The sequence below is a fragment of the Eleginops maclovinus genome, chromosome 4, assembly GCF_036324505.1.
Source record: "Eleginops maclovinus isolate JMC-PN-2008 ecotype Puerto Natales chromosome 4, JC_Emac_rtc_rv5, whole genome shotgun sequence".
In the NCBI taxonomy this organism is placed as follows: Eukaryota; Metazoa; Chordata; class Actinopteri; order Perciformes; family Eleginopidae; genus Eleginops; species Eleginops maclovinus.
In genome coordinates, this window is record NC_086352.1 from 12,128,407 (window position 1) to 12,144,357 (window position 15,951).

Below are 15,951 nucleotides of genomic sequence, written 5' to 3' on the forward strand. Positions count from 1 at the left end.
CCATTAGAGCAATCTAACCGATAGTTAACCATTTGGATCGGTAAGATTCTGCTGTGTCGAAGCAATCTGACACAACTAGATGGTCCCTGAAATTTAGATAAATTAGGCTCCGTTGTGACAGTGTAATTGTAACATGTCATATTAAGCATATGTCTGGGAAGTAATGGCAGGCTGATTGTGGTTTGTGCTCATCACCTCCATCTGTTCATCCATCTGTCTTTACAAAAGCAGATGATTTGCGAGCAAACTATGAAACTTCTCAAGTTGCACTAATTGGGGACCTTTGATTAGGCTGTGTTAAAATTACCTAAATAATTCAGTGATAGGTTGTTGATGTCCATAGCAAATTAACGTCTAAATTAGCTATTGTAGGAATCCCTCTTTATGCAATCTTACTTCATTGATACCGCAATGCTTAAAACTCAGTAGTCATATCAAACATATTCAGAGTTATGGACCTATAAAACAGCTATTGGACAAACTTAAACCCATCATTTTTCAACAAAAAAAGTGCCTTAAATTGCCTGAAACACAAGTATATGTGTTTCTTCAAACAGCAGAGGAACCAGTCAATCATTACACCATCACCTTGCATGACCTTTTAACCCTGGTGCAAATGCAAAATGTTAACCTTAATATTCTTAATGAGAGCGAGTATTACTGTTAACACTTTGTCACACTTTATTGCGGAAGTGGCGCCAAGGTAATTACAACTGTGTCACCGTGACAGTCAGGGCCTGTTTTTTAAGCTGCTCCCACCCAGCCTGTCAGAGGTGAATCAATACAGTTCAATACACACAAGAGTGATATAACCTCGGCTTAAGCTTCAATAAAAAGTATCTTAGTGCAGCGCCTTTCAATATTTAAATCTCTGAAATTGGAGATGTGTCTGATGCTTTTAAAATGGTTTGCCAGTCTAGCTGGAAGTGCCCTTTTGATGATTTAAACCATCAATTCCTCCACCAACAGCAATACAACCAGCAAAATGCAACCATCCAAAAGTCTGAAAAACACCTGCCATGTGCCTTGGCACTTCCCATCCTGCATTTCCCTCACTGAAGCCCTTTGTGAATTACTGCTATATAATTGTCCCAGCTGAATTGTCCTCCAGGGAACCCAAATGACCTCTCACAACAGAGAGACTAGGGATAGCGCCGGAGAGAGGACATCATTCTTGCATAATGAACTAAGTAAAGGGTCCAGAGCAACAGAACAGACACAGCATGATGTTTAAGGAACAGAGACAGCAAAACAGCAAAGGGTTGGAGAGATCAATGGAAGGACATTTCTTTCTAGAGGTTTCTTGATATAAGATAAATTATCTTTGGTAACTCAGTTCTCAAAGTCTGCTGATGATATGATTCACTGGAGAACATCTAAACTTATAAAGCCAACAGCAATTTTATTTAAGTTACAACCTCCTTTTATCTAGTCACTTTATGTCCAAACAGTATTTAGTCTATTAAAACACAAATTGAACATATAGCAAGTTAAATGCTTAATGGATTGAATTGAAACGTATGCAGCTGTAATAGGGAATGACAATGACAACAAATGAACAAACAACCGCTTTCTGATGTTAAAGTGAATCAGGCCCATTTTGAAAGGTTAGCGTGGCCTCAGTGGAAATGCGGTTGAAAATCGACTGCAAACCTTTAAAGGTTTGACCTATAACAACCTCATTATGCAAATCAGTTTCATTTGTAAGCATAAGCTTAATGTGAGCAGCAAGTTTTATGCTAACCAAATTTACATATAAGAATCAAGGCCTTTAAAATATTTAAATTCTGACCTGTAATCTAAAGCTCACTTATCAGACAAATTAGTGTAGTTTTTAGTAACAGCACATTAAACAAAATGCATCATTTCCTAAAAAGAAAAACGGTTACGTTTCGGATATTATTGGAGATATAATACAAATGCTAAATATTAATATCTGAGTGAATCTATTTTTATCTACTATCTATCATTTAGCCAAACGTTGCTTTCCAGAGGGACTTAAGTAGAACTACTTGAGTCTTTCATGTGAATGTTGCTATCTGTAACAGGACAGAAATCATAGTATTAATGTGAAACAATGACAGAAAATGATATATCTCTCACAAGATCAACGTTGTAAAGTTTTAAAAGCCGAGAAGATCTTTTTCTGTTCTCTTTGCTGATCAAAAGATTTGTGGGATTCATTTAAGTGCTTTTCCCTGTTTGGTTTGATCCATATTTTCTTGGACACAGAGAAGCCATTATCTACAGTTGTGGTTTCCTTGATGTCTCAGTATGTTCCTGTGTCAAGGTGACACCAACCAACTTGTCAGGGAATGCACATGTCAGATAGTAAAAGATGTTTTTTGCTTGAAGGCAAAGGCTCTGTTAAAGATTCAATCCAACCCTGTAACTCATTCTGTCTCTCCCTCCCTCGTACGTGTGCACACAGCGTCTGGCAGCAGAAGAAAAATAATTAGGCCAGGGTGGCTGTCTGAAGCATAAAGATCCATTAGTAACAGAGCTTATGCATTACAGGCTGTCTTTACAAAGGTAACAGGGGACTAATGAGCAGGGCAAAGAGAAACCACAGATCTCAGAAGGAACACACTCCTCTTTCACCTATTTAAAACACATCTGTATATGTTAGCATGCAGTTTCTCTTTATCAAATACCTGCAATTTGCCCATTGCATCAACAGTGTGTGCAGTCAACACGTAGAACTAGTCTGCTTATTTTCCCTTTTCAGGACTCATGAGTTTCTACTTTTGGATCCTCTACACCTGCTAACAATTACCAAGAATGACTGAATCAGGGTGCATTTTTGAGGGTGCTAAGCCAGTTTGGCCCACAATTAATTATCAGCTTCATATTTACACTGGCGTTCCCTTGAAACTGAATCACAATACCATTGCAATCTGAGAAAGGAAGTTTTGTTTCATCAGTTAATTTTAGTTTGTCTTTAATGTGACACAGCACTGTGGAATGTGTACTAATTTGTATTTGACAATGATTAGAATCCGGAAAACAGAATAGCATCCTTGAATTTGAAACGTTTTGGTATGATTTAAGCTAGGATGAAGACAAATATTTAGGAACATATTTTCAATAAATCGTTGTGAATTTCTGTAATTTTATGTCAAATCTACTGTTAAATACAGTTAAAATCTACTGAAAAAAGTCAATATGCTATTTCCAATCTTATCACTATGATTACTTTCACAATCCGTAATTTGAATATGATGGCAGTAGTATGATTATATACAGTTCGTGTAACCAAGCTTTTCTCATCATTTAACCCAACAACAGCTTGCAAAACCAATCTACCCACACACTGCTCACAAGTTACTTCCAGCGAGCGTGCACACACACACACACACACACACACACACACACACACACACACACACACACACACACACACACACACACACACACACACACACACACACACACACACACACACACACACACACACACACACACACACACACACACACACACACACACACACACACACAGATCAGTGGAACCCAAAATGGAAAATGTGTTGTTATTATTATAAACACACCCAGGAGAGGGCTGCCTTTGCCTCATGAGCACTGAAAATAAATCCAAGGTCACTGAGCTTCCATTAGGGAGTTAAACCATAGCAAAGTGCTAATTAATTAGGCCTAATGTGCAACAATGGTCGGATTGTCGGCTTGTTCCCTTGTAGGAGATACAACGTAATGCACTGTTGGTCTTTTAAAGGCTATTTCAGGTCAAGTGAACGCTTGATTTGAGGCTTAATTTAGCCTTATCATCTCATACTCCCAAAATGTTTCGTTAAAAACTCATAATTTGCATTCTATGTTAAAATCAATGAATGTATTACTCGTCACATCTCAGTAAAGAAAAAAAAACAGCAGTGTGAATATGGTCACATGACTGATATGAAGTGGTATACTGCGCACCACACCTCAATGCTTACACATGAGGCAAAACATTTTCTAATAAAAAGTGAACTTAATAATGAAATAATTGACTTTCTCAAGAAGCAGATATTAGAGAGACCTTGATACTGAATGTTGTGTCGGAACAAAACGTCTCTTTTTTCAGTTTTATCCAAAGGATTTTAGATATCAAACAGATGAACTTAATCAAAAATATGTATTCATGAGGAACCGGACAATAGCTCCCCCACCTTTTCATACCTCTCTGCCTTCCCATATCTATGGAACATCTTTTGCCTGTTCAGTCTCAAAAAATCGGATGCACTGTGGGATTAAATTAGATTTTATAGAAAGAGAAGTGTATTATTTTCCTGTGACAATAGTCTTTCGTTGCTGATTTGCATTCACGTGGTAAAGCATGTACACTTAGATACACTCCTTCGTTTCGACACATACTGTACAAATTCAGGGGGAACACAGTCTCTCTCTTGATCACAAACACACAGACGCACACAAACGTACACACATTTAATATCTTCTTGAAGTTGAGGCTATTCATCTGAAGACAGTGAATATCTGTGATTGGTGATGAAGTCCACCTCAGTACTCCATCATATTAGTTCTGTAATGGATGTGACAACGGTGTGATGATGACCTGGTAGCAGGAGAGATAATAATCAAATCCTCCTCATTATAAAGATCAAATGAGAATTCAGGGTAACTATTCTGCCTCCATATGGCGAATGTCTATTTTTTACTTCATATTTTGAGTCAAATTATTTAATTTACATATTTGACTGGATGTGAGATAGTGGTAATGAGTATCTGGAAGCTGCACAGATTGAGCAAAGAACATGACCGATAGGCATGTCTATTACTGTGAATATCCTACCAGGTAACATTGAATAAATGCTGCACAGCTCTCCCTTGGGTGTCACTCCATCTGCTTTGTTATCAGTTTCTTGGGTTATGTTAACTTAATTAAACAACTATCTTTTATTTTTAGATGACATCACAAAGCAATGTCAGATACATTTCAGTACTAGTCTACTGAGCTGCTGCTTAGGAATTAGTTATGTAGTGAAACTTCCTCACAGGCTTACGCACATTCTGCTAGCCACTTGTTTGTCTATCTACGCAGTTATTTATGGAAAAAAATCTTCAAGCGAGATGTAGTTAGACACAATATTGAACAGACATGATCAAGCAGAAAAACTATTTACTTCTAGATCAGGTCCTTTCCCTTAGGTTGTCAGACACGTGTATGAACAATCTAAGCCTGTCAGTGGCAAAACAACCACTTTTGGTGGACGTACATCGACGGTGCTGAATAACCTTGAGCGATTACATTGCAGCCCAATAAGTGGCTGCAGGCTGCAGAGCTCTCGCTCAATACTGGACCACTCTCAAAAAGTGTTATCCCAATTATTCACTTAAACACAAAAACATAGGGGTTCAGGATGAAAAATACCAAAGTTACTTCAACTTTTAGACATCCAAACTCAGCACTGGGTCCGGTGGTGGCAAAAGTCCATAGGGGCTTGGCCTGGGAACTGGAAGGTCACCAGTTCAAGTCCCCGAAAGACCAAGTGCCACCGTGGTGTCCCTGAGCAAGACACTGGTTACCTACACTGCTCCCCGGGCGCCGTACATAATGGCAGCCCACTGCTCCTAACACTAGGATGGGTCAAATGCAGAGACCGCATTTCGTTGTCCTAGTACTTGTACTCTGTGCAATGACAATAACGTTGAATCTTCATCTTCATCTTCATCTTCAGCTTGCGCTCTGTTGATGTTCGTGTGAGATTTTGCACCCAGGCGATGTGTAACTCTTGATAAGGGATGCAGGTCTGCCATTGCAGGAGTAGCCTACTGCTCTGGACCCATTCAAGAGCATTGTAGAATTGAAAGTAAGTTGAATGAGCAGTTCTTAGAAAATGACCCTATTCTAACTTAAAGGTGCCCTAGAATGCATCTATCTGGTATCTATCTGATGTCTACAAAGAAGGTATAACTATATATATATATATACATTTGGTTGATCCAAAAAAATGTGCAGATGTGGTTTCACAGGCCCATTTGCAACCCTATGATTTGGTCCTAGCATGAAACACGCTGAATTGCCTTATTTGGGGCTCATTTAAATAATTTTGACGAGCTCTGCTCTGATTGGCTGGTTTACAAGAAGCAATCCATGGCTGGCTCAGAGCCCACAGAAGTAAGTGAAGTTCGCGAAACTTTGAGAGATGAACCATGGAGGCTATTGGCATCCAACCTTACATGTTTGAGCCTTTATCGGAAGAGGAAACCGAAACCGCAGCCAGTGGGTCAGAGATTGGAGAGCAACGTTACGGAGTGGTAGCGTTAGTGTTTCCAGTAGCTGGTGTATGCAAATGTTGGGGCTGGACTACTGTGTGTGACGTAACACACAGGGATTGTTGTAATTCGCCTGGTTTACCGCTGTGAAATGCGTATTCATGATTTGCACGTGAAGGAGGAAACAATGGTGTTCGCGGTATTTCAGTTCAATGTACCGAACTCTCATTATTCAACTATGCCAAGGTAAATACAGTTTTCCATTCTATGGAACCTTAAAAACAATTTTATTCTGCTTCGTACAAGGTTTTTGTGGCCATCCACCACTATAAAAAACGTAGGTCCAGGGGCAAGATCGTGAACAAGCATCTAAAAGGAAGCTAGAAAATAAGGCAGAGACATGCAAACTAAGCTAGGCGAACCATCCGATAGCAACCTTCATGTTAAGCTTAAAGACCTTGTCATACAAAGAGAGTGAAAACCTGAATTGAATCTTCTAATAAGCACTCTGATGGACAGTAGCAAACACATTCAAAACTCTTATGTTTTCTAAAGACATAACCCTGAGGTAAAATGTTGTTTAGAGTTTAGAAAATAATCATTTTCTATTTGTTGATGTCCTTAAACATGTACCCACCGACATTAAGGTCCTTATTTTGTCTCCTTCCCTTTTCCCTTTGGTGTATTGTCTATCTAGTTCTTTTATTTACTATAACAGTGGCAGCTCCACCAAATAACTATATTAATTGAGTACATCCGTCCAATTCATCAAACGTATTTCTGTTCACAGCCAGTGGGAGGAAATACATCCCCAGAACATGAGAACTCCATCTGGGTTCAAATACAGTCCTGCTGAGAGGTAGCAGTGCTAACCACTGAGCCAATGGCCATCTTCTTTTATCTATTATACACTCTTATTGTATTATTATGGTTGACTACAGATGTTGTTCTTCTGTCAAATAACAATATCAGACTGCAAGGAGGAAGAAGCGACTTGGCAGTGTGGACAGATGACTGCTCTGTATTTAAGCTGAAGCATTGTACTGAATGAGTTATTGTGTGCAAGTGTACCTAATGTCAGAGTAAATGCATCGAACATTGACAAAGTGTACGTCAAAATATATGGGGAGGAATAGAGATACAAACAGTATGTCCTCAGTCTGATGATGCTTGCATGAAAGTGCATCTGTCAGCATTAATGAAAGGTGAAACGTTGGGTGGCACTTTGACTGCACCTCCCTAATTTGGTGTTGTAATAAAATGACATGTGTCTCTGTCTTCTTAAGCTTCCTCTGCGATGCACTTGAAAGTGCAAATATGGTATCTGTATTTGGCACACAAAAATCAGCTGGCTCCTGCTTTTGGTGAACCCTCCTTTCTGGGAGGATTTTAATCAGATGAGGGTACAGCTTTCCTTCCAAAATAATGAAGAAGCATCCCGTAATGACAAGCATGACGTTTTAAATAGATGTAAACATTTAGATATGTTTTGTTCTAAAACTTGTTTTACTTGACTGAAGGACGGAAATATTGATTTGAAAACAGTCGTTACTCCTCATTGTGTGTAGGAGCATGTGTGCTCACATTGGATTTCCAGGTAACGGGGAGCTAGAGGGAGACGGGATGTTGGACAGAAATTCTTGCTCTCTATTCGAAGTCCACTTGTCAAATACAATACATTTTAAAGAAAGTTTTTAATGCAAGGATTTTCTTTTCACTTATTGGAAGAATGACATCAAGCACCATATTTCAGGATGCCTCAGATGTAGATCAATACATTAGATCGCTCAAGCAGCAATTTCACAATTACTGCCACCAAAGATACAATCTAATGAAGTCTGATAGTAATGCAATTTCTCAGGGCTTGTATCATCTGAAATAATAGAAATGCAGGTGCATTTATACTACAGTTAGTCTGAGAATAGCAGAATATAGTAAAGACATATATTAACGATCTCGGTCTAAATTATCAACCATCCAGGAGTCTCAAGTCTTCCGAGATGGGTCTGCTTTCTGTCCGACGAGTCAAAACTAAACAAGGAGAAGCAGCGTTTAGCTTTTATGCACCCACTATCTGGAATAAACTCCCAGAATGCTGCAGGTCGGCTACAACTCTATTTTTAAAACCACACTGAAAACGTATCTTTTTACTGCTGTTTTTGATTGAGCTGTTCCTATGTGAAACTGAACTCATTAAGACACGGACACAGAGAAATGGATGAGGTTAAATATTATATTGTTACGTAACAAGCATAATACTGTGAAAACACCACGTTGCTTCCAGCAGTCAAACGCGTAGGGTCTCCCACGTTACAGAGGATCTGTGTCGTTTAAATAGGAAGCTTCCTTCCTTTAACGCACACACACATTCCAATCCTCCAGCTTCAGCCTGCTCAGTGAACATATGAATAGACGTAGACTTCTGTCTTTTGACCTTGGGAGGCGACAGGTCAGTCTTACTGTCCTTTAAGGTAAAACATGTCAAAGATGTTTGAGGAATTGCAGAACAGATGCTGAACATATTTAGACACTTGCTTGGAGAAACTTTGGGAATAACATTAGAAGTATATAACTGAGATTGCACTAACACTGCAGTGTGGTTTTTATTCATGTATTTTATACCTGTTGTGTTTATCCCAATATCTTTGCTCCTTAATGCCTGTTTTAAAAATGTTATAATATGTTTCTGCTGCATTTTCTTTTCAATGTTGTCTATTTTGTTTTGTAAAGCACTATATAAATAAACCTGCCTTACCTTACTAAAGACAAGAGTCACAATACCTATTGTATATAAAGTGTAAATGGAAAAACTGTTTTATATGTTCCCAGTAACAATGTTAGCCAAAATAGATAGATATCCTGCAGCAAAACAGGAGTTTGTTTCTATTGAACAATATAAAAAGTTGGTTTTACAGATGAGAAAATTCACACAAGACTGAAAATCTATATGCTTTGTGGCAAGCAGACAGCTGTATAAGAGAAGTTGTTAAAGACACTATGATGGAGAAATGCAGAATCTGTATGGATCACTTTTGAATAGCACTGAATTTCACTACATATCGACCACCCAAGGCCTGTTTGTTAATAAAATAGTGGCCAGAACTTGACCTGAATCGTTGTAGTGTTTGGACACGTGGACTTCAAGCACATGCATACTATGCAACATGGATAAATGCAATCAGATGCAAAAAAAGGGGCAAAACTCAGTGAGCTGCAAAGCTTTTAAGCATTATTTTTATGCTGTAATGGCAATATCGCAATATCTTTTGTCAACCTGACCTTGAAACGGGACAGAAAGCGGTTGCAAGTAATGCAAAATCCATGGAGTTATCAGAGGATGCAATTGGTTCTTTGTGAATTTGCCCCTGAGTGATCTCTTTAATTTGTGGTAATGGGTCAACATGAGGAATTCATGGTCATTTACAAAGAATGCTGTTTGAAAAACCCTTATGCACTCACAAAATCCTTTTGAATGTTTCTGTAAATTTCCAGATAACCATAGACTGCAAATGATCCTTAACATTATATTGTCTATCTGTTCCAACTACGCGCTGCAGACCAAATGAATTTGTGGAGCTATGAAGTAACAATAACAAAATGAACAATAATAAATAATATATCCAAAAAATACAACTTTTCAATAGCAATGCCACATGAGAACCACGGACATTCTTTGTTATACAGAGAAAAAAAAAGGGCAGGGGATGAAAGTAACAACAGAAAGTGGTAGAGAATAATCCTACGGAGGTTTTGCTGACCGACAGAGGAAACACAACGAGACTGAGGAAATCAGGAAGAAGCATGCTCAAACAGAAATATATATTGAAGGGAGCAACAGAGAGTAATAAAAAAGTCACACAGAGAGAAAGGCATTGGGACCCACAGAGAACACGACGTGAGGAGGGGGAGAGACACGTGGAATGAGATGTGAAAAAGGGGTTATGAGCAAAGAAAATAAGTTGGTGTGAGTTTTGGCAGCCCCGTGAGACTTATAGAGAAAATGGTGGTCCCATAATTCACCCAACGGCTTAAGGCTGGAGCCCTGTGAAAGGTCAAAGCTTCTTTCAAACTACCTGTTAACGTTTCTCTCGTTATCTGTCTCTGTCTGCAACACACATTTACCTGCTACCTGTGACAAACGGTTGGCCTACAGCTTGTACGGAATGTGTGTGTCAACTCGGTCAGTGCCTCTTCCTCCTCCACAGGCCAAAACTGGTGTCACCCTGAAGTACAGAGCTGTTGTTGTGACAGATTATTTTGGTCATCACGGACAGACTAAATGCCACCTAGCCTCCTTTTTATGGGTGTGAAAGTGTAAGTGTATGTGTGAATGTGTGTTTGTGTTTGGGTGTGTGTGAAACTGTCAGAAACACCAGATCCAGAGCACTTGTATCACTTCACTGGGGCTTCTTCTAAACCCTCATTGCCGGAATAATAGATTACACGTTGTAGCCATTCATACAGACAGTGACAGTTAGGGTGATGAGTGTCTAAGCTGTGAAAGGGCTTGTGTACATTTGCAGATTTATGGTCTCACACTCCTTTGACTTTTACTGTCTTCACAGACAAAGAGGCTTGCCAGTAACTTTGAAAAAGTCAAAAGCCTGAAAATCAGCCGAACAGATAGGAAGGTTTATTTCTGATCGACTGTTCTCTTTAGTCTTTAGGGGGGATGCGTAGGCTCAGACTTTGAAAACACCTGCGTTGGGGTAAGGGCATTAGTCTGTTTTGCTTCTTTTTTTTGCAATGTCAACATTTTCACAGAAAAAGACAACTGAATAAACATCCATGCAAAAGCAACATCATCATGAATATCATCAGCTGCCTCCTGCTGCCACAATATTACCATAAAAGATAACATACATTAATACAACCATCATATTTATAACTTTTCCACTTACCTTCATGTGTTTTGAAGAGAGTAATGACAACCATTTTTTCATTTTTTTTTCCAAAGCTAAAGTATCATTGGTTGGGTTTCTGAACCAAGTCCATCCCATCAGTAGAGGCTACTTAAAGTTATACCCGCCTGCTCACTGTCCCACTGCCTCAGTGGTTAGAGTGCCAGGTCATTGGTCAGCTGGTTGATACATGTGACCTCGTGCGATGGAGGTCTGAAGGGGACAGATGGGTGTTTGCATTGATGTGTTAATGAGGTGTTGCTGGGTGGACAACATCAGTGAAGTCAGCTCAGGTGGGTGTAAATTAATGGAAAGGTTGCTGCATGTGCTTTCTGTGAAATGAGGAAAGGGAAGATTGACAGAGGGAGCTTTACCTGTGTTTAATCATTAAGTACATATACTTTATAATTTGTTGGCTCAAGGTTCATAAGGATAACAAGCTGGTTGGCATTGATTCTTTTATGTGCTAACTGATTTATTAAAATAGCCCCATGGTCAATAACCAAATATGGGCTTGAGTAATGACTAATTGATAGGTCTGCTTCATTGCATAGGAAGTCTAAAGAATGGGAAAAGGAGGAGAGAAGGCTTTCTGTGTGAGTTGTGGTAAAAAAAACAATGAAATGTTACTATAGATAGAGAAGAGTACATTTAAAGAAAGGAAGTGCAAGAATGAGACACAGCCATACAGGTTGGATATAGAAATATAAAGGTGACTTTCGTAAGATGTTTCTTCAATTCACAGCAGAATATTGATCTTTTATTTAATCCTGAATCTCCACTGATGTTCGCTGCTCTCCTTTCCGTACTTCATTCACTCTTCTCAACTGTTTGTCTTGCTCTCACACATTGCACCTTGAAGTGTAAATGTATGCGTTGGTATAAGTGTGTGTGTGTGTGTGTGTGTGTGTTTGTGTGTATATGTATCTCTAAACATGAGGGTGTTTGTGCTTTTGGACATATTTGGGTGCACGTATATACTTGAAATTGCTTTAATACTACTGTGTGCATTACAGTTCAATTGCATTTATGTAAACAGAAGCGAAGAGAATAATAAATTGAATGTGCCTTGGATGGTCATACTAGTCACAAACAGAGAGAGGCAGCTCTTGTTTATGCCATCTGCAGGTAACAACATGTTCTGCCCTCTAGTCCAATAACTGTTGTGTTGGTTGAATCCAAATGGAAAAGCACGAGTGCCTCTACCTTATTATGTGCATCTCTTTCTCTCTTTTCCTTGCTGAGTTACTTCACATTGCTCTTTTTGCCTCTCAGTCCATTTGTCTTATTTCTTTTCATTTCCCTTTTTTAACTCTCCTCTTTTTCCCTTTTTTGGAGTTGAAAATAGGTCTACCTTATCACTTAAATCTACTCAGCCACAATCAATCATCAGCCTTTTCTTGTTCAGCTTTTCCCTGTATTGACTCTTTTTCTCTACGTGTCTGGGAACGTTTTTTTCCTGGTGCCACTTTCCAATACAACAGACAGGATCAGGGTAATCAGTAACATACTCTATATTCTGTTTATTTAAAGTAACATTGACTGAGTGTGCTTGAGCTACACTTATTTTTCCATTTCTGTTTTACTATCTCTGTAGAAAAACATGGACATTTCATCTGTGACATCTCCCATTGGCTTTTGACAGGACCTTTTGTAGCCAGGAGTTTGTGTTTACCAAGCTGCCATGTTGTCAGCAGTTAAGAGCCAGAAACGTCACACACGACACATCTTAGCAACAGATCTCAATCCAAATGATCACTTACTGGTGACTGTCAAGCTACTTCCAAATTCAAGCGACTTGTATGTCAGGAGAATAGAAGCTGGGGACTATGAGATAAACATCTTAAAAATAAACCACGTTGATTTTTTTCTTTTCATTTAATTATACATTAAAATACATAATTAGTTTTTCATTTCTGAAGAGAACTTGGTGTTCTTTCCAGCTGGCTGTCTGTTCAAACTGTTTCATCATGGACACCCAGCCTTGGTAGTTACGGTTTGTTCCCTCCCTGCTTACGACCCTCACCCTCCAATCCATCTTTCCCTCCACTTTCATTTAGCTCTCTAACTCCCTCGGTTTTTTTGTGGTAAAGCTTTGGCTAATTATTACATCCTTCTAGCATTGAAGTCGCCCCGTGAAGGAAGCGAGGCTGAACGCTGCTGGGTCTAACGCAGCATGGGGGATGGGGAATTGAACAAGCATAGGCCTTCAAAGCTGGTTAACTTCACAGAGCTCCTGTCACAACTACACTCACGCTGCAACCTGTTTACTACCCAGGCCCCCCGCAATTACCAGCTCCCCAGCTGGGGGCGAAGCTAGCGCCTGGAGAGCGTTAACACTATAAGCAGGAAGGAAGAAGAAGAAGAGGAGAGGCAGGGTGGCTGTATAAGTTACAAATCCTAGAGGGACAAGCATGGTGCGAACATGTATGTGTATGTGTATACGTGTGTGTGTGTGTGTGTGTGTGTGTGTGTGTGTGTGTGTGTGTAGGTTGGTGTTGTGCTGTATACAAAGTAGAGCAGAAGAAGAGAGCAAATGAAAGACAGGTAAAGGATGTTTAGTTTTATTGGGCCCCTGGACAATCAGCCTTTTTCTATGAGTCTATAAACCAACCATTAAAATGATTGAATCAATGAAGGGAAGGACTGTCTGTGTAATAAACGTCTGTAATGGATGGGTAAGGTTTTAAGGGTGCTGGGAATTAAATAAGCATGTGTTAGTATTGATGTTTCTCGGTTATATAGTTGCATGTGCGCCAACCTGTCGCCAAGACCTGGCCCCTGACTCACAGGGACAGTGGGGCAGTGAATCAAGCAGCAGCACGGGGCCCCTACAAAACAACACTGCTTCTCAGATGTCTGTGTCTATGACAGACAATCACAAATGACCCATCACATAGCCCAAGGCTGCTGGGACTGGTCAAAGGATGTGTATTTATCAGCCAATAAGGAATTCACATGATAATAATGGCAGGCACTGTCAAATCTAAGGATGTGACAGAGCTAAGCAGCAAGAACAAATTGAAGATGTCTTAGTCTGAATAGCCGAAAACTTGTAAAATGTTGTTATTTGTCGTACTTTTTAAATAGTGGGGACATGTTTTTGTTGAGAAACAGTGGGTTAGGGAGCCCGTACCACCTGGACTAACTGTTATAAAACTCTCTTTGTCCCACAGACTTCACTTTTTTCCAGGAGTATCTGTTTCTCCTTTATTACCCTCATCGGTGAAGAACACACACCTGCATAATCTGTAACCAAAGTTACACTACAGGCAAAACATCGAGATGTTAATTTTTAATGTGTTGCTCCATCTTATCTATATCTTTTCAAAATACTGCACTTCTATTTGATCTATCTTCTTTCCCGTAATCCTCCTACCATGATTTTTCATCCTTTCCACCATAAGTCATCAGATACTCCTGGAAGCCATTCCCACCTGAAATCTCATCATCCATCCAATCTGTCTTTCATCTTTCCTCCTCCAATCTTTCCATCCTCCCCATCTTGGTCTTACAGTGGAAATGGCTGTAGTGATAGTCAGCTGTGGTCCAAAAGTGGAAGGAGTTATTTTTATTTTTTTCTCATCTTTCTCCCTGCCCACTTACACTGCACATCTACGCGGATGGACTTGATGGCAGCGACCCCCACCCCGTTGTCGGCCTTGCAGTAGTAGCGACCCCCCTGCACCCTCTGGATGCCCTCGATGCGCAGAGTCTCGTTGTAGATGGATGTTTCTTGGAACTTGTCTGATGCACTGCCTGCAGTCTTTGTCCATCGCACCTGAAGAGAACGGGGAGAAGAGAAAATGTTCAATTGACGAGAATGCTGTGTCGGTGAAAGCAAAGTGAAACAAGAACAGAATCAGTCAAAATGTGAGGGAAAATAGTTTAGACAGCGGCAAAAACAATGAGTAAGAAGGCAGGCTTTGGCAATTGATTGCCCAAAAACTTAAAAGATACAGTAAGAAGAAAAAATGCTGACATCAGCCACTCTTTACAAAGACATATTCCAGTTTATGCACCAATACAATTAACATTTGAAAGTGACATTCTGTTCACGTTTCCTACAAAGGAAATGAGGGACGCCTAATTATTTAATAGACAATACTTGATTTGTTGCGAAAAGTGTGACACTGCTATAGTTGAATGTTTTAGGTCAACTTCAGCAAGGTCAAATGTTAAAATAGACTGTTCCCTTGGAAAAACTGCATCAGAAATTTTAGCAAATAGCCAAACAAAACTAATGTTTACAGTGGAGTTATGACCCATGTTAGTTATGATCTAGCCAATATTAGCAAAAATATAACCATATAAGCATTTGTGAGACAGATAGGAGAAGTCTTAATTTCTCTGGGAAAGTCATGAATAACTATAATATGTCTGAGATACTGATCAAAAGTATAAATGCAAATGGCGTTGACTTTTTTCTTGGTGATAAAATCTGTCTGCTCCATAGAGTGGGAGTTAATGACACTAAGCGCTGCACTCATGGTGTCCATGATGCTAAACTCAGACCGTTTAGAGTTTTGACAAACTCTATATGGTTTTTTCACGCCTCAATTATCCCATCAAGCCGTGGGAATGCTGCACAGCCGACAGCTACATGATACTTCCACTTGATTAATCAAATGCACAAACACACACAGGCTCCAGAGATACATGAAAGCCTGAGCACTGGTTATGCTCCCTCTTATGTGTGTGTACGACTGTGTGTGCACAGTCCATTAATCCCTATTAACCCTTCTGTCTGTTATCAAACTCGTCGAGACTATCAACCATGTCCTGTTGAGGAGGTCAGAGAGGATAATGGGCAAAAGTCA

At 39.6% G+C, this 15,951-nt stretch overlaps 1 protein-coding gene across 1 annotated transcript in view; it reads right to left on the reverse strand.

Moving 5' to 3' along the window:
* The window catches only part of LOC134863070 (MAM domain-containing glycosylphosphatidylinositol anchor protein 1), a 152,376-nt gene that overhangs the window by 76,487 nt on the left and 59,938 nt on the right, over positions 1-15,951 (reverse strand). The window contains 1 exon segment of the mRNA XM_063881337.1: positions 14,738-14,912. Coding sequence (XP_063737407.1) covers positions 14,738-14,912 — 175 coding nt within the window.